At 44.3% G+C, this 23,068-nt stretch overlaps 1 protein-coding gene across 1 annotated transcript in view; it reads left to right on the top strand.

Moving 5' to 3' along the window:
- LOC149285805 (E3 ubiquitin-protein ligase ZNF598-like) overlaps window positions 1-22,789 on the top strand; it is a 33,153-nt gene extending 10,364 nt beyond the window's left edge. Inside the window, exons 3-15 of the mRNA XM_089494862.1 lie at window positions 9,927-10,082; window positions 16,153-16,355; window positions 17,248-17,360; window positions 17,850-17,979; window positions 18,125-18,336; window positions 18,518-18,735; window positions 18,876-18,996; window positions 19,228-19,415; window positions 19,609-19,726; window positions 19,825-20,615; window positions 21,062-21,200; window positions 21,502-21,646; window positions 22,439-22,789. Coding sequence (XP_089350988.1) covers window positions 9,927-10,082; window positions 16,153-16,355; window positions 17,248-17,360; window positions 17,850-17,979; window positions 18,125-18,336; window positions 18,518-18,735; window positions 18,876-18,996; window positions 19,228-19,415; window positions 19,609-19,726; window positions 19,825-20,615; window positions 21,062-21,200; window positions 21,502-21,646; window positions 22,439-22,789 — 2,885 coding nt within the window. The remainder of the gene's footprint in view (window positions 1-9,926; window positions 10,083-16,152; window positions 16,356-17,247; window positions 17,361-17,849; window positions 17,980-18,124; window positions 18,337-18,517; window positions 18,736-18,875; window positions 18,997-19,227; window positions 19,416-19,608; window positions 19,727-19,824; window positions 20,616-21,061; window positions 21,201-21,501; window positions 21,647-22,438) is intronic.
- Window positions 22,790-23,068: the final 279 nt, after the last annotated feature.

Here is a 23,068-nt window from a genome sequence, read left to right as displayed (position 1 = left end):
CTGATGTCAGGGTGCAGGTCCCACTGATGTTGGTGGGCGGGTCCCGCTGATGTTGATGGGTGGGTCTGGCTGATGTTGGTGGGCGGGTCCTGTTCATGCTGAAGGATGGGTCCCACTGATGTTGGTGAGCGGGTCCCACTGATGTTGGTGGGCGGATTCCGCTGATATGGGTGGGCGATTTGCTGCGTTTTTGCAGCGGAAGTGGGCAGGGAGTAGGGTGTGCCGTAACGGCGCTCCTGTGGCGACCCCAAGTTCTGTCTCCAGGCGAAAAACAAACTAAAGATTTACATTGTCCTGGCTGAGCGCCTACTAGATGTATAGACTAAATTCTATCTGTTTACATACAGTTGTAAACCATCTGCCCTGAGGACGAGTGGGTTTCGCACGAATCAACAATGATATGTTCAAGATTCCACAATACTCTGTAAATACATCCCACATACCGCGACAGAAACATTTAAATATTCTTTAACCTATACATCGGCTCAATAACTATATATAGACCACCGTTCAAAACATTGGGGTCAATTCCCATTTTTTTCCATGTTTTTGAAAGAAAAGCAAACTGTCCATTAAAATAACATGAAATGGATCAGAAATCCAGCGCAGACGGGGTTAACGTAAATGACTATTGTAGCTAGAAACGGTTGATTTTTAATGGAATCTCTTCATAGGCGTACAGAGGCCCTTTATCACTCCCATCACTGCTGTGTTCCAATTAGACTTGTGCATTCGTCTTCGGGCGAACATGGAAACGAACACGAAGAGTGAGTTTTCGTGTTCGTTCCGAAGACACGCCGAAGAGAAGACAGCGGCGGTAAAACGTAGGCAAAGACGAAGACTCACACAACGAAGATCTTCGTTGGCATCGCGGCTTCGCGGCAGTTCACGGAAGTGGAAATCCGCAGGTTTGCCATCACGGGTTACAGGGCAGTGCGAATGAGCCTATTGGTCGCCTACAGGGACCTCCTCTGGCATCAACCAATTGGTTGATGCCAGAGGAAGACCCTGCAGGTGATCAATAGGCTCACTCGCACGGCCTTTGTAACCCCTGACAGCGAACCTATGGATTTCCGCTGGTTAAAGGGCCGTGCAAGTGACCAATAGGCTCACTCGCACGGCCCCTTAACCCCTTAAGGTGCAACAAGTGCACCAGGAGCCTAGAGTTAAAAGTTAACCCCTAATTAAAGTTATAAAGTTAACCCCAATGCTGCAACTTACCCGGCAGATCCCACTGGTCTCCCTGTTCTATCAGTTAAATGTCCGTACGAGCAACTTTATTGGTCGTTCGTATAGACATTTAACTCATAGAACAGGGAGACCAGCGGGATCTGCCGGACAAGTTACGGCACCAGGAGTTTAACAGTTTGTACGAGCGACCCTATTGGTCGCCAGCAGGGGGCTTGTCTGCCATCAACCATTGGCAGACAAGCCCCCTGCTGACGACCAATAGAGTTGCTCATACGGACATTTAAACTCCTGGCGCTAGAGCTGCTGCGGTACGCGTTAACCCCGTATTAACCCCTTAACCGGAAAAAACGAAGAAAAACCGAACACGAAGAATGTCCACGAATATTCGTCCGAAGAGAAGACAGGAACAGGTGAATATTCGCGGAATACGAAGATTTTTTTTCCCCGAAGACGAGCACGAAGAGCCCCCTGGTGCCCAAGTCTAGTTCCAATGACCCTTCATCACTCCCATCACTCCTGTGTTCCAATGACCCTTTATCACTCCCATCACTCCTGTCACGTTGTGTTCGCTGAACCAGGTTTAAGTTTAAAAGGCTAATTGATGGTTAGAAAACCCTTTTCCAATTATGTTACCACCAGAAATTTCCTTGTTTTCTATGAAAACAGCTCAGTGACCGCAGACTTTAGAGGTAGTATCTGCCTCTTTCTCCTGCTGCAATGACCTTAATCAGTCATTGGTCTCGCCTTAGATTCAGGAGCCGTATGTCTATCCCATGCATGTTTAAATCCCCTTGCTGTATTACCCTCTACCACTTCTGCTGGGAGGCTGGTTACCTTGAGTAAAGTAATATGTCCTTACATTACATCTAAGCTTCTGACTACCTTGGAACGTGATAACGAGATGAATGATATACAACATCGTATTATCCAGAAAACTTTGCGATGATTGCAATTCAGAGATGCGGCTTGTTGGCCGGGTGTTATGGGAGTTATAGTCTGAAGCAGCTGTGATTCTGTTTTCTCTGTCGCCTTGAAAGAAAACAATTTGACTTCAGACCAGACTTGTTTTCAACCTGCTAATAATTACGGATCGGAGACCTTTAAGGCCTCATTGTTATTGTAATGTGTAACTAATATGGGAGCATGTGGGCTATTGTCATTTTGCTTTGTAGTACACAATCAAGATGACTAAGGCAAAGTAAATCTCGTTTCCTAGAATTCTGTGTATTTTGGGAGCAAGGGAGTTATTTTTTCTTTTATCGCCGCCCGCTTGAAGTAACCCTTACACTGCCGGACACGCGGAGACAGCGGGGGCTAGGAAGGCGCCGCTCATTCCCTGCACTGACAAAGGGTTAATGGCGGGCTATTATATTGTTCGAACTATCACTGAAATTACAGTTTGCTCCCGGTAAAGTGCGCTATCACAGCGTGAATTCTATCGGCTGTTACACTCCATCTCGCCTCCCACTTGAACACATCAGACACACACTTGGCATTTTTAATATGATTTCATAAAATTGACCCTTTCAGCTTCCGGGTTGCGTTTTTTTTACTTTACTTGCTGTTTGTTAAAACAGAAACAGTTAATCGTACCTGGGAACTCTCAGGATTTGCCCCAATCTCAGGGTGAAGGGGCAGATTCTCGGGGTCAGTCTGGATCTGACTCCCTCGTATTTTCCCCCCGCCGTGATCATATATAAGACTCCCAGTTGCTTTTGCTCCCAGTATGTTATGGTTGATATCCCTGCTTGAATGCAGGCGACTTGATTAAGTGTATCTTTAAATAATGTCAAGTTAAGGTTTCCGTTGGAACCGATACTAGAGGCAATTGAGTAACACATTTGGCGAACCACTCATGATGGGCTATTAAAGGGTTAATATTGCAAGAGTCTTGGGGTCAGATCATTTAGAATGCCCCCAGGTATGCAGATATTGAGGGTGTGAATGGATTGAAACGTTGTCAGTCCCATTGTTTGTTGTTGAGGAATATGATGGTGCTCTAAATCCATAAATTATCATAAATAATATCAGTGTCCAATTTAAAGGGACCTTTCGTTAAATAAAATGCATATGAGGGCGGGAGTGTCCCTTTAAATGCTGCGATAGAAACGCCATTGCTAGTGCGTGAATGTCCAGAATATTTTTTTTTCATGTCGAATTTGCCTTGTTTATAATTTATGCCAGGAATGCTTAATTGCCATGTGACACAGAAGCAGGTTTTGATAGGTTGTTGCCATAGAAACTGGAGCAACATTTTTCCTTGTTCTTATGTGATTAAACCTTCAGAAGAAAGATTAAAATGACAGATCTACTAAGGTTTATTTGCCCAATAAGGGAGAGTAATGAATGATCTCGTGTACGCATGGGGTGGGGCAGTGGGAGGAGCATGATGCCGGGCAGCGGGAAGAACATGGAGCGGAGAGGTGGGAGGAGCATGATGTAGGGCAGCGGGAAGAACATCGGCGGAGAGGTGGGAGGAGCATGATGCGGGGCAGCGGGAAGAACATGGGGTCCGAGAGGTGGGAGGAGCATGATGCGGGGCAGCAGTAAATGAACTAATTAATCCAAACATCTCTTCTCCTGTGTTTATCCGAAGAAAACAATGGATATTACCTCGGTGACATTTAGTAAATGAATAGAATATGTTACGGAGCGTTAGAAAATACCTCATGTTACCTCGTACAACGCTCATTGTACCGCATGTGCCCGTCTCTCAATGTTCTCTTACTATTTGCAGCCTGCGTTTACAATCTGCACCGTCGTTACGTAAATTACCATCTCCAGGTGATCTCAGCTGCTTAGTAGACGTCACGTCTTAAGCACTTTAAGTATCTTTTGAGCTACGAATCTCAGATGTGATCCTCAATCTGAAAGGGAAAATTCAGAATCGGAATGCGTTTGCGTTCAGCTATATGTTACGTAAGTTTTACTTTACTGAGAGGTTGGTAGATAAGTGGAACAGCCTCCCAGCAGAAGTGGTGGAGATAGGGGAAGTAGTGAGGGGGGAAATTGTTCTTGATAAAGGACCGGCTCACTGGCAGAGGCAGGAACACGGCAGGATCACGTAACGCGACGTGACCCTGCAGTAAAACCGCGGTTGCAAGGAACAGCTGAAAGAAGCATCTGGTAAGGTAAGGGGTGAGGTGAGTGAGTATGTATGTATCTATGTATGTTAGAGTGTGTGTTAGCATGAGTGTCTATGTATGTGTGTCTGGGTGTGTTAGAGAGGTTGTGTGTTAGCGTGAATGTGTATGTGTAAGTGTGTAAGCATGAGTGTATATGTGTACGTGTGTGTGTGTAGCATGAGTATGTATTTGTGTGTATACCAGTAGTGCAAGAGTGTGTGTAAATTTGTGTGCAACATGTGGTGCAATTAGGGTTGCCACCTTTCTTGAAAAAAAATACCGGCCATGCTAATTTGCATAATTAATTGTATATATGTGTGACATCACAGAAACATAATGTGCACCTACCCCCCCCCAAATATTTCCTGTCACAGAAACATAATGTGCACCTACCTTCCTCCCCCCCAATATATCCTGTCACAGAAACATAATGTGCACCTACCTTCCCTCCCCCTAAAATATTTCCTGTCACAGAAATATTATGTGCACCTACCCCCCAATATTTCCTGTCACAGAAACATAATGTGCACCTACCTTCCCTCCCCCCGAATATTTCCTGTCACAGAAACATAATGTGCACCTACCTTCCCCTCCCAATATTTCCTGTCACAGAAACATAATGTGCACCTACCTTCCCTCCCCCCAATTTTTCCTGTCACAGAAACATAATGTGCACCTACCCCCCCAATATTTCCTGTCACAGAAACATAATGTACACCTACCTCCCCTCCCCCCCAATATTTCCTGTCACAGAAACATAATGTGCACCTACCTTCTCACCCCCCCAATATTTCCTGTCACAGAAACATAATGTGCACCTACCCCCCCCAATATTTCCTGTTACAGAAACATAATGTGCACCTACCTTCCCTCCCCCAGTATTTCCTGTCACAGAAACATAATGTATACCTACCTCCCATCCCTCCCAATATTTCCTGTCACAGAAACATAATGTGCACCTACCATCTCACGCCCCCAATATTTCCTGTCACAGAAACATAATGTGCACCTACCTCAGTTCACTTTTCTCAGCGCAGGCAGGAGTAGGGACATAAGGCTTTTTCCTCCGAGTTCACAGGCAGCGAGCTTGCACAGGCCGGCCGGTCTGCGGATGCTGCCAGTCTCCAGAGCGCTGGGGGAAGTGATGTCATGAAATTAAACCCCCCAGCGCTCAGCCTCCGCCAATCACGCCGTCGCGGCCCGTAATAATGGTTGATGGGAATTATGCTAGTGCTCTCTCAATTGTTTCTAACCCATTACATGATGTCATGGGCCACAGCCATATTCGGAACTATATGTTTTTCGTTTTTATACCTTTAAAAAAACATGTTTTTTTACTGTAGGGTTTTTCTGGAAATAAAAGAAATGCTGTGCTCACAATAATAGCGCCATGAAATACTGGTATGGGGTTGGAATTTGGGAATTTAAATACTTCCGGGTCTGTTTTTTTTAGTTCCCGGTCCGGCCTCGGTGGTAAGAGGTGTGCCTAGGTCGTGGAGCTTTTTCATAAATTTTTTTATGTGACTTTGTGACCTATTTATGTGACTGATTTGGTAATTTAGAACAAGAAAAATGTGTGTTTACTTACAATTTAATGGTTGTGCCCAAGGCTGGACTGGGGAAGAAAGGCGGCCACTAAATGATGTATATGTGGCTGCCGGGTGGATACGAGCAGCCACATAGTATTACACTAATTCATGTATTCAGCCCATGGATGGATATTAAACCTCCAGATCTGCCTTCAGCATTAAGAGACTCACGAAAAATGGCACTGGCCAACTTAGCATTTGCCTGGTAGCGAGTCCGGTCCTGTTTATTCCCACTTTCTGCTGTTTCTATACACATTATTGGGGCTTTTGGGACTGTAGAACCCTGCGATCCCCTCATACCCAGCAAACATTCTGACCTCCTACAAAAGAGGGGCATCAGGTGAGGAAAGAAGGACATCAGGGGAGGAAAGAGGGACATCAGGGGAAGAAAAAGGGACATCAGGGGAGGAAAGAGAAACATCAGGGGAAGAAAGAGGGACATCAGGGGATTTCGGTTCCAAAGAAGGAATGGGCAAACAAAACAGAGATAAACTTGGGAAGTATTGGAATCTTTGAACTATAAAACCCAACACTTTAATGGTTAATTTTGCATAACAAATATTTTAACTAAAAAAAAATCTTTGAGGAGGCTATTCATACAGAAAATTCTATCTTCAGAAACAATTTAATTCCAACACATCATTTTATCAACAAAGAAGAATCGTGGTAAGATTATACAATCGCTGCATTGGTATTTAACAGGGATTTAAGACTAAATATTTTATCACTGACTGTCTAACATGTTACGGCATAAATTGAGCTCATTTGCGGGACATCTAATTACCACGCAGAGCACATTAAACCTTTCAGTCAGTGCTGAAGTGCGACCTATTCAATATTCCCAGCCGAGTACCGCATCCATACTTTATTTGCGGAGCTAATATTGTCTGGAAGGTGACGCACTGAATAATGCCTGTATCACAATGTTCCGCAAGACAGCTTTGTTGAGTGCCTGACACATGGCTCCTGAAGCATCTGTTATTACATCCTCGTTAGAAACCCAAAAATAGGAGCAGTTTCCGGGGCTATTAGTTAAATAAGACATTGAAAGATTAAAGACGTACAATAAATGGTGCTGGGGTTATAACGTTAAATGTCTAAGCCATCCATCTGCTGGTTTACTTGATGCGGAGTTCTAATGGTCTCGTATTTGTATTCCGGGGAGATGACTCTCTTTCAGGGTAGAGTGTCTTGAAAGAGACCGTCAGGTCCATACAACTCGTGAAGGACCTCAGGTTTTTACCACCATCTCTAACACTGGTTCTGTTTTAGATTATGATGACCTAACATCCGTCCTTCTTTGAAAATATTTTTCCCTCCTGTACTTCGTTAAATCCCTTTATTTATTTAAATGTTTTTATTCCATTCCCTCTCTTTCTCTTCTCTCCGCCAAGCCGGACATATTGAGATCCCTCAGTCTCTCCTGATCCTTCGAACCATTTACCATTTTAGTTGTCCGTTTCCGAACTCTATTGAGAACATCAATATCCTTCTGGAGAAGTCTCCAGAACAAAACCCAGAACTATAATAATCCTGTTCTTATGGCATAGCTTTTTCTTAGTTTTTTTTTCATTTGGACTTGGATGTACAATGAATTATGTACATGTTTCTTACGTAAAGCTGGGGAAACTGGTGTTGGCCCAAGCCCAATGTCTGGCTCAGGTCTGACCTGTAAGGAGAGGAAAAAGTATGAGCATCCTCGACCCGTATCTCTGATTAGGTTTTTTCAGTCCGGGTGAGCTCTCTGTAAGGAATTGCTTCTACGGATGGTTCCTTGGTCTGAGATGACTAGGGATGGCCCAGAGAGAGAAAGTCTTCTGCCTATAGCAGTCGCATTCCCTTTCCATTCTGCCTCCAGGTACCACAGGAGAAAATGGCCTATTACATGGGCTATGGGTGGAAGACAGCATCTGTATTAAATACAGAAGACATAACTAACGTGGAGATGCTGAGTAGTGTGTAGAGAAACAGAGAAACGCACCAAAGTACTACAAAAGTCACCAAATGCGGATTCCACTGCCATGCACGGACATTACCAGAGGTTGAGGGCAGCTGGCAGGTAGCTCTATGACACCTTCTCGACAACTACCCTCCTGTTTCCGTCGCGTCCACCTTAGCTCACACATGGCTCACCAAGCCTAGCCTCAGGTCCTGCTCAGCCCTGGCTTAGCTCATACAGCCCAATGGCCAGCGTGTACATCTCTTTTCTTTAACTTTTGATGTGGTTTGTAGTCCACGGCCGATAAAGTGCCATGGGCTGGCTGGCTGGCTGACCTTCACATAATCATTGGGATGATGGGAGGAATAATTAAAATATCTAAATAAATAAAATGTGATTCTAAAATAAATAATAAATTCATAGTTTAGTAGGATACACTTTCTCTGGCCCGCTGTGGCTTCCGGTAATTGTAACGTGTTAGAGGATAAGATCCCACTTCAGTCCACCTGTAACTTATTATCCACTACACTGAAGCGGGATGACGGACTGTGTGTAAACCCGTCACAGGAAGGACAGAATTCCCTTAACTCTTTCCTTGTGCTGCAAAAATTCAGGTATTCAGTAAAGCTTTTTTTGTATTCCTAATAAAATTGCCAAAATTGCAATTCATTTTTTCATTAGGTTGTTGCCAAAGTCGGATGAACAATGGTTGCTTAATCTTCGGGGACCCTAATCTGAGAATGTAGGGGAGAGATCTATATAGGCATGACCTATACAAGTGAAAAATAAGGAACCTAAGTGTGACAATAAAACATTGAAAAATATGTCGGTTAGTACAGTTCCTAGTTTTGTTCATAAATAACTTCATTAGTTGTGTTACCAATGGATCCAGCCTGATGGTCAATGGATCTTTAGGATCAGAGTCCCTTAAAACCCAAGGTCCATCTAATCCTAGAGCAATGAAGGAGCAGTTTATCATGTGATGACATCATATGACCTGATTATCGATAAACCTGGGAACTCTCAGGGTACCTAACGGTTTCTACCCCAATCTCCAGGTCGTAGGGTGAATGGGCAAAATCTTAGGGTCAGACAGTCTGTAGTAGACACCTTTATATTTGATCTGAGCATCACTATTGGTGCTTTTCTCCGTGTTATATCACAGCTGGAATTCCTGCTTGAACACGGGTGACTTGACATCATTCACAATATCTTTCACAGCTGGAATTCCTGCTTTAACACAGGTGACTTGACATCATTCACAAGGACCATCGTTCGAACCATTTGGTTGCCACTATTAGAGAATCACTAAAACAGGATTGTTGAGTAGGCTAATAAAGGATTAATATTTAAAGAGCCTCTAGATCAGCTCACTTGGAATGTTCCTAGAACTGCTTTGATCATACAGAAGCGATCACGGCCCACCGAACCTTCTACAAAACGTACCCACAAATGGTATACTGCACCACGCATGCGCACAGATACGCACACACTCACCCCGCTAGCACATAATGTGAGCTAGCATGTTTCTGGTGTTACAATGTTACCAACTGTCATAGGAGATCGCATCTCCAGTATTCCGAGACATAACAAAATAACAAAAAAAAATGCACTTGTGCATTAAGTTATAAAGAGTTTCTTTGGTCCAAATAATCTTTGTGCCGCGCCACGGAATCTGCTGGCGCTCTATAAATAAAAAAAAAAAAACAATAATGATACGAATGCCTTTGTGCCAGAAAATATTTTTCAGTAGATTTGATTGAAGCGATAATACTTTCTCTTTATTGCTGACATTTAGCGAGTGCAGAGCTTGTGATCTGTGGATTTAATATGTAAGATCTATTTTCCTAAATATCTGGTTGCATGGAACAGCGCCTCTTTAAATAAGCTCATTAGTTCTGCTGGACCCCGGTTCATTTCTCGCTAATTGCCTGCATGATGGGTGATGCGCATTTCGATACTGAATCACAGTCTGTGTTACTGTTCATTTTAGGGGAGGATGAGCAAGAGATTTTTTTTTCAGAATAATTAACGAAAACATTATTTGTCACCTCTGAATAATTTGTTCTCTCTCCACTTCAGCGTTCCACAGCTCTCCAATATATCTGAACCAGGGCTGGAGTGGCGATCATGAGGTGGCCCTGGCCACTTTAAGGCCAGCGGCCTCCCCAATGATGGCCTTCCGGGCATTTGCCTGGGACGCCAGGTGGCCCGTCCAGGGCTTATCTGAACCATTGGGTAATTCGGTTCATTATCCGAACTTTTTTCCTCCGTTCGATGTCTCAGACTGTCTCCTGAACAATAAATGCCTATTAAAACACTTAAAACGAATAAAAAGATCATATTAAAGCACCTACCTTTGTGAACTCTTTTGTGGTTGAACGTTTTACGCCACTGATTGGCTGCTTGAGAATATCAAAATCAATAGGAGCTTTTTCTGCAAATGTGCGTGGGGGTCTTGTTAGACCCCAATCCATGCTCAGTGAGCCGGTGCTGGAGTATATCAGATAGCAGGAGATGTGTTCTGTTCTAACAAACCACCTGTACAGAAAATAGCTGGAGGGGAGCAAATGCATATAGGGGGGCTTTTTTCCCTTTTTATTGAATGAAATGGGCAAACTAGAAATGAAAATATTTTGGGCTCTCTAAAATAGCCAACCATTGGTCCCTTTTTTGTTTTGAAGCAGCTTGGGTTCAGATGTGCCTACCGGCAGGGCATTGCCAGGACTTTTTATGTGACTTTATTACAGTTGTAATTGTATCCGGTATCTAAAGGAAAAATAACACATTTTATTTAAACATATTTTCTGCTGATTTTATACACATTATTGTGACTTTTAGGGATTTTTTTTTGGAAAAGAAGCTCAGAGGGATTTGGGTAGAGAAAGGGGATTTATGGCTTATCCTGTGCCAGAGGGGTATAATTATAAAAGGAGTTTCATGGAGTCCCATAAGATAAAGGTACGTGTCAGATTTTCACAAATTACACTGAAACTACATCAAAGACACTGATTGTGACAGCAGAGCCAACTGCGAGAACGAACTAATTACAATCTGCATAACAAAGCACTTATTTGAGACACTCGGGGGTCTGTCTCTCAGAAGATTGTAAGCCTGTCGAAAAACTTATCCTAAATGCATTTTGGGTTCCAGATGTGACGCTGCGGCATCGCGGGCGGGAAAGGGAAAGTTTCAAAGTTTGTTTCTGGTTTCAAGAAGACACTTTTGGTTGCAATCCCCACATCTTTTACGTCTGAAGCCGTCATATACCGGGGAGTAAGATTAAAGCCTTGGGCAGGGTCGTTCACTACACACAGCAAGTCTGTTCAACGATACCCACTCATCTACTGATCCTGCCAATCAATGTGCCCCTCTTATGCCCCTATTTCCTCCCATGTGCCCCTCTTTCTTCTCCTGGCGCCCTTCTTTCTTCCCTCTGAAGCCTGTCTTTCCTTCCCCTGTGCCCCTCTTTCCTCTCCTGATGTACCTCTATTTTCCCCTTATGACACTCGTTTCCAGGAGCTCTGAATGTCTGTTGGGTATGAGGGTATCACAGGATTCTGCAGCCCTAAAAGACCCAATAATGCATGGAATTGTAAAAAATAAAATAAATGATATTCATCGAAACGTCTTACTCATCATGTACTGAAAACACCACAGTGGAGTCCCTATAGACTTTATTTTTTGGAGTTTTTGGATGTGGGTTGACCTTCTGGCTCTTACATGCCATTGAAGACTTCAGTGGTTCACCTCTTGGGGGGGGGGGCACCAAGAAGATTTAGCCTTCTCTTGGTTTTATCAATGAAGGAAGGAAGGGGCTACATATGCCTTTGAAGACTGGAGAGACAATGTTCCTCTGTGGCCCTACAATGGAACAGATACCCCTTCTTCACTGATATGTTTAAAGCATGACACCTCACAAAGCCGTATAAAAAGTCTCATTTAAGCCCCTATATATATTTTTTTTCTTACTATTTGACACATCTTGCTTTTATCAGCCATCTCTGTCCCAGACGTATCTGCAACGCTGCTCCATCATCTGAATCTTTGAGGGTTAAACAGCTTTTCCAATTGATCATTTCGATAAACCAAGGGAACGATGACAAGCCCTGTCACCAGAACATGACACGTTAACAAAAAGCAGAGTCTGTCACTTCCGGGACGCATTAACGCAACGCTATCCTATGTTCAGTCTGTGCAATGTGCAAATTATCCCATAATCACCCTGACTCATTTATTTTCTAAAACCCCCCCACCCCCCCCAGAAGAGATTTTTGAAGTAGGATCATTTTCCCGTTAATGCCACTTTTCAGAAGCCATGATTGCCATCCTTCAGTATGACAGTGCAGCTAAATAATTAGCAGAAGAATGGATGTACCTGAACGAAAAGACAATAGGGCTGATGCACAGGGGTACCGTTAGCGCATGATGCCGAATATCACGGGCAAGCGGCAAAAGCAACTCATATTTATAGGTTTGATGCGCATTCTGGGGAAAAAAAATGGACCTAAAATCTTTTATACTCATTATGCCATAATTACGGTTTTATGCATTTTCTGTTTCGGCGCCTGCAGCACTTTTGTGGACCCCCCTTGTCTTATGTTACTTAACCAGCATGAAAAAGAAAAGGGGTCTCTAAAGGGTTAAATGTTATGGAAATAGCTGCAGTAGAAGAGAAAAAAAACAACAAAACACTAAAAGGATGGGAGTGGGTCTGTAAACAAACAGATAAAAAGTATGCAATTGCCTCAAGGTCAGCACATTGGTGACTCGATGCTTTGGGATCCCTCCTTGTGACCCAAATCCCTCTTTCCTCCCCTGATATCCTACTTTTTTAGGATCCTACTTTTTTTTTAAAGAAAATGTCCGTCCAACTTTGACCTACCCATTCAAGAATGCAAGAACGCGGGTGTCACGTAGCACAACCCCTGTTATGGAAGTGCAGCTAGAAAGAACTCTCTGGGAAGGTAAAGGGGTGAGAGAGAGGGGGTATGAGAGTAGCATGTGTGTGTATGTGTAAGTGTTTGTGTGTACGTGTGTGCATGTTAGAGGGAGTGTGTGTAAGTTTGCGTGTTTTAGTGTGTGTCAGTGAAGTGTAAGTATGCATGTATATGTGTATGGGGCCACTTGGCTTTACCTGTCCCCAAACCAGAAGATGCCAGCTGTCTCCTACTAGGCGCTCAGAATGTTTGCTGGGTAAGAGGGGATCGCAGGGTTCTACAGCCCTAAAAGCTGCAATATTGTGTATAGAAACAGCAGGAGATGTGTTTATAAATTAACAACATACCCCATTCCCGTTCAGTTCAATAAATACCCTTAAATAGGTCATAAACTCACATAAAGAAACTGCCCCGTGGCCACACCACTGACCATACCTCTTACAACAAGAGTCCCTCTTTAGCCGCATAAAAAGCTGGCCGATGTTGTAAAGAGGACAAAAAAAAGTTTTACTTTACTGAGAGAGTGGTAGATAAGTGGAACAGCATCCCAGCATGGGATAGGCATACGGCTCCTGAATCTTATTATTATTTATTGTTTTATATAGCGCCATCAAATTCCGTAGCGCTGTACAATGGGTGCACAGGACATAACAAGTAGTTTGTAACATAACAAATTGACTTACAGAGACAACAGGTGAGGAGGGCCCTGCTCAAAGAGCTTACAATCTAAAACTGAATAAGAGTAAAGGTACATAGAGAAGGCAACATGGTAAGATCAGACAGGCTGGATGGTTCTTCAAGGGGTCAACTTTATGTTTGTGATGCAGTTCCATTCATAGCCCCTTTACATTCTTTAACCCTTTGAGCTTTAGTGTTTTTAGCTTAGTTTTCGGGTTTGGATGGGGGTCGGCTTTGTCAATGTCCCGACGGGTGAAAGCGTCAGATCATTTATGGAGTTCCCGTTATTCTTCTTATTCTCTACATCCTTGGATCATTCCGTGGTCTCCGCATGTTCGAATCCTGTTATAAAGGAACGAGGGAAGTAAAAGGTAATCCTGCAGTGCAGCCTTGTGGCGGCGAGCTGCATAGGAAAAAAACAGTGAATGATCACCGACTCCAAAAAAAAGTCATTAAAATACAAAATATACAAAATCTCCAACATTTGGGGAAAGGACTTCATTATTTATATACCGCTTTTCAAAAGCAAAAATTGACTTGATATGTTGGAGCTTCTGTACCTTAAGTCTTATTCTGTCCTAGGTCTTGTCTTAGATTAAGGAGCCGTATGTCTATCCCATGCATGTTTAAATACCCTCACTGTATTACCCTCTACCACTTCTGCTGGGAGGCTGTTCCACTTATCTACCACACTTTCAGTAAAGTAAAGCCTCCTTCCATTCCATCTAATGGATTCTATTATGGCCTCTTGTTCTGGCTTTTCTCTTTCTTTGAAACAAACCACAATCCCGACTATGGAGTAATGTAGACACCCAGATCACCATAGCCTGGAAGAAAGACGTGACAGACGGGGGATATGACAGAAACATTTAAATACTTAAAGGGAATCAACATGATAAAGGAGGAAAGTGTATTTAAAAGAAAAAAAAAACTACCACTGCAAAAAGAACAAAGTCTTAAATTAGAGGGGCAAAGGTTTTAAAGTAATATAATAAAATATTACTTTACTGTGAGGGTACTGGATGCATGGAATAGCCTTCCAGTAGAAATTACTACACTACAGTGAAGGCGTTTAAACATGCATGGGATAGGCATAAGACTGTGCTAGATATAAGATAAGGCCAAGAACTAAGGAAAGCATCCAGAAACTGAGGAGACTGGGTGGGCCGGATGGGCGGTGGGGTCACCCACCAACTAGGGTGACCACATCGGCCATGTTTTGCTGACCAGCCCAGGTAAAGACCTGCGGTATGGGGGATAATGTATAACTGATTCATTGCTTCCCTTCTATACATCCCACGTACTGCAGGGCAGCACTTTCCCTGGGCTGGGGTCATTAATATGTAAAAATTATGTGTCCTGGAAAACATGGCCGACGAGGTCCCCCCTACCACCGACGCCAGCGGCCCCTCACACCGCAGAGGGGGCCTCCGAGTAGACATAAAGTTCCCACATATGCTTATTGTCCTATACTATATGGAATACGTATATAATGTTCTTCACATAAATATTTATTTAGATTTATTATTATTTATATTTATTTCTAGGTTTCACGCGACTCTCTGGTATCTGTAAAGCGTGTATGTGGTGCAGATGACCCGGCACGAACCCCGTTTTTTCCAAAGTTAAATGGCCGGGAAGGGACTGTAAATCACACGGGTTTTTGCGTCAAGTAACAGAAACCTATTTAGCGCACATTGCTGGGTACCCACTGAAAATATACATATGGCACCTACAGGGAAATAACAGTGGGACTTCAACTTTAAAAACATAGCACAAAACGCATTTAATTATATTAATAATAAACCTATGGGCTAAACAGACAGCGGCCTTGGGGGACATTCTGGGTTTTGAGGCCTAGAATTAAAATAAAATAAGGGTATTAGGAGCCCCACACCACAGACACGCAGCTCCCACCAGATAGAGTGTACGCTGTGGGAGTGCGCTCTTGCCGCCTTTCTCTGCGCTCTATGGTGCCTTTCCGGAAGAGTACGTCAGTCTGGGCAGTGACGTACGCTGAGCCGGTAACGTGTGTTTTTGGCGCTGCTGGTTACTGGACCTGGGGCCCCGCGTACCGGCCTCTATCAAACCCAGGGGCCACGGGCGCTAAGTCACCTTCTCCATTTGGGTCCCAGACCCGGCATCGAGCTCCCTGCTCCGGCCACAACGTCCCAGCGGCGGTTTGTCACCAGTGGAAGGTCTAACCGGCCTGGCCTGTAACCAACCCTCCCACTCGGCCTCTTCAGGGATAATCAGCACTGTAGGCAGCTCTCGCCTCTCCCCCTCTATCTCTAGTTCTTACCCCATTCACATTACCTTTATTACCCCATCACCTGCTTCTGCTAAATTTTCTGGACACGTCTGCCTGTTCTGTCACACCCCCTCCCCCACTACCAGCCTCTCCTTTCTATCTGTTGGTAGCTTCTCCCCACTCTAAATGGTGAAAATACCCCCTTACATTGCTTTAGCTTCTCTTAGTTGCCCCTGCATCACCTTGCATGTTACGTAACCTCCTGTTAGGGTAACTGCTTCATCTCAGTACCCCTTCTTCTTGTTTTTCCACCCCAGCGTTTCTGGAATCTTCTTCCACTTCCTCTCCTTAAAACCTACATCCCTCGTTCTCGCCGGTGGTGGAACCATTCTTCCAGCTCATTGCCCTTTTCTCTGATTGCCCCTCTACTTCCCATTAGCCGGTTCTTCCCCACCTGCAGCCATGGCCTCCAAGACGGGTAAATCCCTTGACTTGGAAGGAAACTGCGTTCTTTGCTGCCAAGAGCTGGAGATCTATGCTATCGGGAAGTGTGACCATCCCGTCTGCTATCGCTGCTCCACCAAGATGAGGGTCCTGTGTGAGCAGAAATACTGCGCTGTGTGCCGGGAGGAATTGGACAAGGTGGGTCACCATGCCGCCATCTTTCTTCATGCTGTAACAACTCTACTGCATCCTCTGTCAAGTTTAGTTAGATTAAACCCATTAATGACGATACATTGTGAGCCCCTACATGTACAGTCTTGGTCGTGAAGGGGTTAAAAAGCTCATAAACTCTACAGTCCAACCTCCAGGGTTTTGGCTAAATATTAAACTGAACTGTATCACTCCAAAGGCTTGGTCGCTGAATACCTTAGTTCCACCTTATGTAACCACCAGGCCTGTCCGTGACTCACGGCACCGAGTCAACTTTAAGTTGTTGGAGTCACAGCCCAAAAAGAAAAATAACTAATTGGGCTTCTGCGAAGGCTGCGATTATCTGCGGCGCTCGTTGGATCTCTTTCCTAAACTCACTTTCAGATCTATGCTGTCAATATGACCTTTTCCTTATGGGGCCGCTAGTGACGACGTGTATGGCAGTCAGTTGTATAGCTCAGTTTAGTGTTTATATACCTGTTGCTATACGGGCCCCTGTTATGTACCACGTGGACAGTGTGACATTTTTGATCAGATCCCTCCATACCACTTCTTATGTCCTGTATACCCATTGCGCTGCGGAATATGATGGTGCTGTATACAACATTTAATAATAATAATACTCTACCTTCCACCGCTCCCTGCCCCCCTGAAAGAATATCCTAATACTAGACCGGTGCAAAGTTGTAATTTACTTTAGCATCAAGAGTAGGCAACTTCTAGCACCCCAACTGCCGCAGTACTCAGCCAGCATCAATACACGCCAAGAGACCCTCAAGAGGAAGAAGTGCAAGGGGTTGATGTTCCGTGTCTTGCATGGGCTCGTTAGGTTGTCTTTACGTGGACGGTGTTTCATAAAGCGCATCATTTATTCCCACAGGTGATCTTTGTCAAGAAAGTTGTTCCCTTTTTAAGCATCAACACTCAGCAGATGCAGTATGAGAAGAACCATGACATCTATTTCAGCGATGGGAAAATATTCTCCCAGTACAGGTAATGCGAAGTAATACACGATGGCGCTGGCTTACTTTACTCGTGTGGAACGTGTGCAGCCGCCTGTTACACTCACGGAAACTCTTTATTTACTTAATACACCTTCCCAATGGTGGCTTCCATCGTAAGAGTTTAGATATGTATTGTAAGGGAGCTTTAACGTGCGTTCAGGCCAGGGCCGTAAGTAGGTATACAGGTTTCGTCTAACCTTTCGTTGAATTCGGCTCTTTTGTTAGTAGCTAGTCCCTACTTTTTAACTCCATAGCAAATAGAGTTCATAAGGGTCATCTGATGCCTGCCATTAAATTACAGATTTAAGGGCAAGTTATAGGCAAATCTGGTACTTTTTAATGATCCGCAAACTCTGTATGTAATAGATTTCATTAAGTAATGTGATGGATAATTATATTTCATATAGACACAATTGGCTCACCTTTTTTTTATTTTTTTAAGTAACATTTGATTTACCGTTGTTTTTTGTTTGTGTAGGAAGCTGCTACAACATGAATGCACCTTGTGTCCAGAGGTGAGACCTTTCCACGCCTTTCCTGACCTGGAGCAGCACATGAGGAAGCATCACGAGCTCTTCAGCTGCAAGCTCTGTCTGAAACACCTTAAGGTCAGAACAAAATGGCCAAGTAGGGCTTACTAAATGACTGCAGTCCACAGAAATATGTGGCAGAGAGGGATTTTTTTATTTTTATTTTTATTTTTTCTTTCATCTTGTATTTTTAATGCCGCTATCCTTCTCATTCCAATCCCAGAATTTCACTTACGAGCGTAAATGGTATAACCGCAAAGACCTTGCCCGTCACCGCATTCACGGGGACCCCGAGGACACGTCTCACCGCGGTCACCCGCTGTGCAAGTTCTGCGATGAACGTTACCTCGACAATGACGAGTTACTCAAACATCTGCGACGGGACCACTATTTCTGCCACTTCTGTGACTCTGATGGTGCCCAAGAGTATTACAGGTTGGCATGATGGAAGAAGCAGAAGGGATTCTTGTATTTAAACACCAGCAGAAGCCAGTCAACTTAAAACATAAATGGGTTAATGATGTATATTTAAATGGTGATGCCACTATATTAGCTATATGCCAATGAGGGCATGAGCTCGCCAAAATCCTAAATATCAGTTTCATGTCTTGTGCAGCGAGTACAACTTCCTGCGGGAGCATTTTCGCGAGAGCCACTTCTTATGCGAGGAGGGACGGTGCAGCACCGAGCAGTTCACCCATGCTTTCCGCACCGAAATAGATTACAAAGCGCACAAGACCTCCTGCCATAGCAAGAGCAGAGCCGAGGCCCGGCAGAACCGGCAAATCGACCTCCAGTTCAACTACGCGCCACGCCATAATCGCAGAAATGAAGGTATGCACAACTGTCTTGGGTTCAAGTCCAGTGCCATATAAGAAAAAGCCTTTAGTGGTTTCATTTTTCTATTTGATTTGTTTCTACGGCACCCTTTTTACAGTTAAGGATTTATATGTTCTGTGACTGTAATATTCCAGGCATAGTTGGCGGAGAGGACTATGAAGAGGTTGATCGATTTAACAGATCGGGAAGGTTAATGAGAGGAGGAGGCGCTCGCGGAGGGCAGCAGAACAGGAGAGGGAGCTGGAGATATAAAAGGTGAGTTTGCTCCCGTATCAGTTTGGATTTTAAGGTGTGTTGCATGTCATTTTACAGGTTAATCTCTTAGAGTTAAGTCTGGCAAAAAGGATAACACTACCTTCCACAATCCACCTTGAATGCTGCTGCCAGACTTATTTTTGCTTTACTCCCCTTCGCACAGCGATGCGGAATCTGATGGCGCTCTATAAAATACTTTTTTTTTTTTTTTTAAATATGGGAAACCAATAGGGAGGAAGAGGACAGAGAAGTCGCCGCTGCTGTTCGGGCGTCTGTAGCTGCTCGCCGTCAAGAGGAAATGGGGAGAAAACAACCTTCAGAAAACCCAGAGAACTCGAAATCCCGGAAGGAGGAGACGCGAGAACCCGAGGAGGGCCGCAAGACCAAGGTCTTTGCAAAACCTGCACATGAGGTTGCAGGTAAGCAATGTGTCTTTAAAAATTAGATTATCGCATATTAATCGTTGAAGATTTTTTTTTTTTTTTTTTTCCATATTCCTAGTGTTGGAAAATCATGCGTTGGATGCATCCCTTTTTAAAAAAACGAAATTCTGGGAGGTAAAAACCTTTTGTAGGCCTTTCTTATGAAGCATTTGTTTCTCCTTCTTTGCAGGGCCAGATTCCCTTATGAAAACTACGACTCTAGGGGCTAAAGAGACCAGGTCTAACGGACCTTTGAATGAAGAGGATTTTCCTGCTTTTGGTTCTGCTCCGGCTGCGCTATCACTGAGGTACAGAACTATTTTTGGGACATTATCAGTAATGGTTTTGAGGGTATTAATGATATTCTTTGACTTGTTTCTTAACGCTCATAATTCGTGTTTTGCAGTGCGGCAAAGCCAGCCCAAGTAAAGCTAAAGGAAGAGGACTTCCCAAGCCTCTCAGCTGTTTCTTCTCCCGCTTCTTCCAGTTCTTCCTCTGTGCCAGCATTCTCTGCAGGTATCACATATACTGCGAGGAACACAAACAGGTTCCAGGAGGAAGACTTTCCGGCCTTGGTGTCTAATATAAAGCCAAACAGGCCCATGTCTTCCGTGTCTTCTGCATGGGCTGCAAGCACTTCGAAAAGCAAACCTAAACCTGCGACTCTTAGTATGGCTTCAAGTAAAGTTGGGAAGGGTGCTCCTCTACTTGGCAACGGTAAAGGAACAACAAAAAAGAGTCCCAAGCCCTCCTCTTTTTCCGAGGAAGAGGAAGACGGTAATGGGATAACCCAACAGGAATTCCGTAACACACCGACCATGTTTGACATCTCCAAGCTGCTGACGGCACCAGCGCCTCAGAGCTCTGGAAAGGTGAACAAGAAGAAACGAGTTGGGTCTGAGAAACACGGTTCCTCTTCCAGCAGCCAGTCGTCGGTCGACAAACCTGCCAATTCTTCTCTCAAGGAAAACGCTAGAGAGAGAGAACAGAATCCAACACCGCCTGCCAGTTCCATCCTCGGTGACAAATCCAACACGGTGGCAAATGGGCCAACAGAAAAGGTGCCGGAGAAGAGTAGCGTCTCAAGCGAACCACCAGGCTTTAAAATGCCTGTTAATTCTGCGCCACAATACCCTTTGCCCGAGGAAGACTTTCCTGCTTTAGTGAACAATAATGTACTCCGAATGCCACCGCCAGGTATGTTTAAGTCTGGAGCAACCTAATAATTTCCTATTTCATAGTTACTCAATGTTTCCCCCACATTCTGTATCTCCTTGTTTTGCTCCATACAGTATAAATTAGTTAAGTTACCACATCTTATTTTTTTAAAGTCAGAAATTCACCCGGAGGTGAATGACTCTAAATGTAATACATAGTAAATTAGGTTAAAAAGATCATCAAGTTCAACCTGTCTCCGGTGGTTTACCACGCCCCCCCCCCCCCAAGATGCCTGCTTTAGGGGTAAATATGGAAATCCAAAAATGCATGATATAGAGGATCCCATATGCCACAGCGCCTCTGGACGGTATATAAAGGTCTACTGGCTGGATAGCCTAATGCTTTAAAGTGTTAACGATCCATAAGTCACAGTAGAGAGCCGTGGACAATCTCGTGCCCTGGTTTATTTTCTTTGGTTCCTACAGGGTTCTCTCCGGTTGTGACAGTAGCTCCTCTAGCGCCTCCACCCGGACTATCGACCTCCGTTGGGAAACCTCCTCCCGGTTTCAGCAACATCCCCGCTGTCTCTCATCCAGCAGAGCCACCAATCAAGCCTGTGAAAGAGTAAGTAGCAGGAGATGTAGTGTGTGTGTATATGTATGTATGTATATATATATATATATATAATTACAGAACCGGACACTGTAGGTGGCATTTCTAAAGCTGTCGTGTCTCTTACCCTTATTTATTCAAAATAAGTCTAATTGTGAAATGTCTACACTTGGTGATTTCTTAAAATTAATTCAGGACTTCCGTAAATAATAAATTGAGGCTAATTAGTGTTTTAGGAGCGAAAGTTTTTGGTTTTGGTTGTTCGAGAATGTTTAACTCGCTTTGTGATCCCGTCGTTGCTTCTGTCCCCCAGGCAGACTTTTTGCTCCAGACCGTACCTCGTGCCGGAGAATTTCCAGCAGCGGAACATCCACCTGATCAATTCCATCAAAGACTTCCTGCACAGCGACGAGTCCAAGTTCAACGAATTTAAATCCCACTCTGGCAAATTCCGACAGGTAACGCTGCATCTGCTCTTATGCTTCGTATCGGGATAGCGTACCAAGGAGTGGGAACGTGTTATGTACATATTTCCCTATTGATGTACTTTTTAAACAAACACCATATGTGTTCGTAGCTGCTTTCTCTGCCCCATTTATCGCGCAGCCGTTTGTGAAGCTGTATCTGCGGCACTGCCACCGAGGTCTGTTCTGTAAACTGATTGTGTGTTTACAGCGGGCATTGTGATGAAAAACTACATTGTTTTTATTATAAAAAGATGTTGTGCTGCACTACTTCGTCGAGCATTGACCTATAGCGGTATGTCTGCGTTGTGACAGTCAGTTGGACATCTAGACACTTCCACAGAGCAGCAAGGTGTTTGGGCAGCATTACCACCCTGACTGGGTCCTGTTGTAAACCTTTGTTTTGAGAAACCTCTCAAATACCACAGCGTGCTGGCAACGACCAGATAATTCTTCGATAATGATCGCCAGCATGCCAAGCTGGTGCCCACATGCTGCTTCCTTTACTCCTTATTCACACCACCGGCAGCTCCATTTAGAACTTAAGACCCTGAAACACATGCTGCGTCCCCGTAGCACAGACATAGTCCGTAGTGCAGTCTGGAGACCTGTCTTATACTCAGCCTGTATGCAGAGAAGCTTTCTGGTGTAGTCTTTGGACATATGGCATGGCCTACACGTTGCCATCCTGCCATTGCTGGCTAATCTGGGCACTTAGCGAGCCAAATGTTATTGGCGTGTATCTGTAAATCAATTCACACTTTGTTATTTATTATTTCTGTAAAGGGGCTGATAACCGCTTCCGAGTATTACAAAAGCTGCCGACAGCTACTCGGGGAGAACTTCAACGTGATCTTCAACGAGCTGTTGGTCCTCTTGCCCGACACTTCCAAGCAGCAGGAACTGCTCTCCGCTCACAGGGACTACAGACTGGAAGACAAACCCATCTCCAACAATTCCAAAAAGAACAAGAAAGGGGCCTGGAAAACGGACTCGAACTCTTCTGATCAGGACTACTCGACGTGCCCCAGTTGTGGCCAGGTGCTGTCTCCCAGGGACGTCACCTACCATAAGACTTTGCACATAGAGGACAATGACTTCCCGTCTCTCCAGGCCATCAGCAGGATCATCAGTTAAGTCCATATCGGCTCTGCCCAGCGTGGGTTTGCACTTAGCGGGAAAGAGGATGTGCCACTAATTTCAAAAAGATCTAATGTACTCCAAGAACAGGCTGAGGTTTTGCCTCCTGGCAATACCAAAATTATTTGTCTACCGAGATCTTGCGGCCAAATAAAAAGGTTTTTTTCTTCAGTGTAGCTGATAAAAGGCTGTTGAAGCGTTGGAAGAGAAGATCTGGCTGCGTTTGTCTATTAAGGTGCCTGATACGATTCTACAAATGCCCCCCCTAAACCAGAC

The sequence above is a fragment of the Sceloporus occidentalis genome, unplaced genomic scaffold, assembly GCF_023333645.1.
Source record: "Sceloporus occidentalis isolate IW3139 unplaced genomic scaffold, rSceOcc1.0.p SCAF_76, whole genome shotgun sequence".
NCBI classification, from domain to species: Eukaryota; Metazoa; Chordata; class Lepidosauria; order Squamata; family Phrynosomatidae; genus Sceloporus; species Sceloporus occidentalis.
The sequence above is the reverse complement of the archived record's forward strand: the minus strand, read 5'-3'. Positions and strand labels throughout refer to the sequence as shown.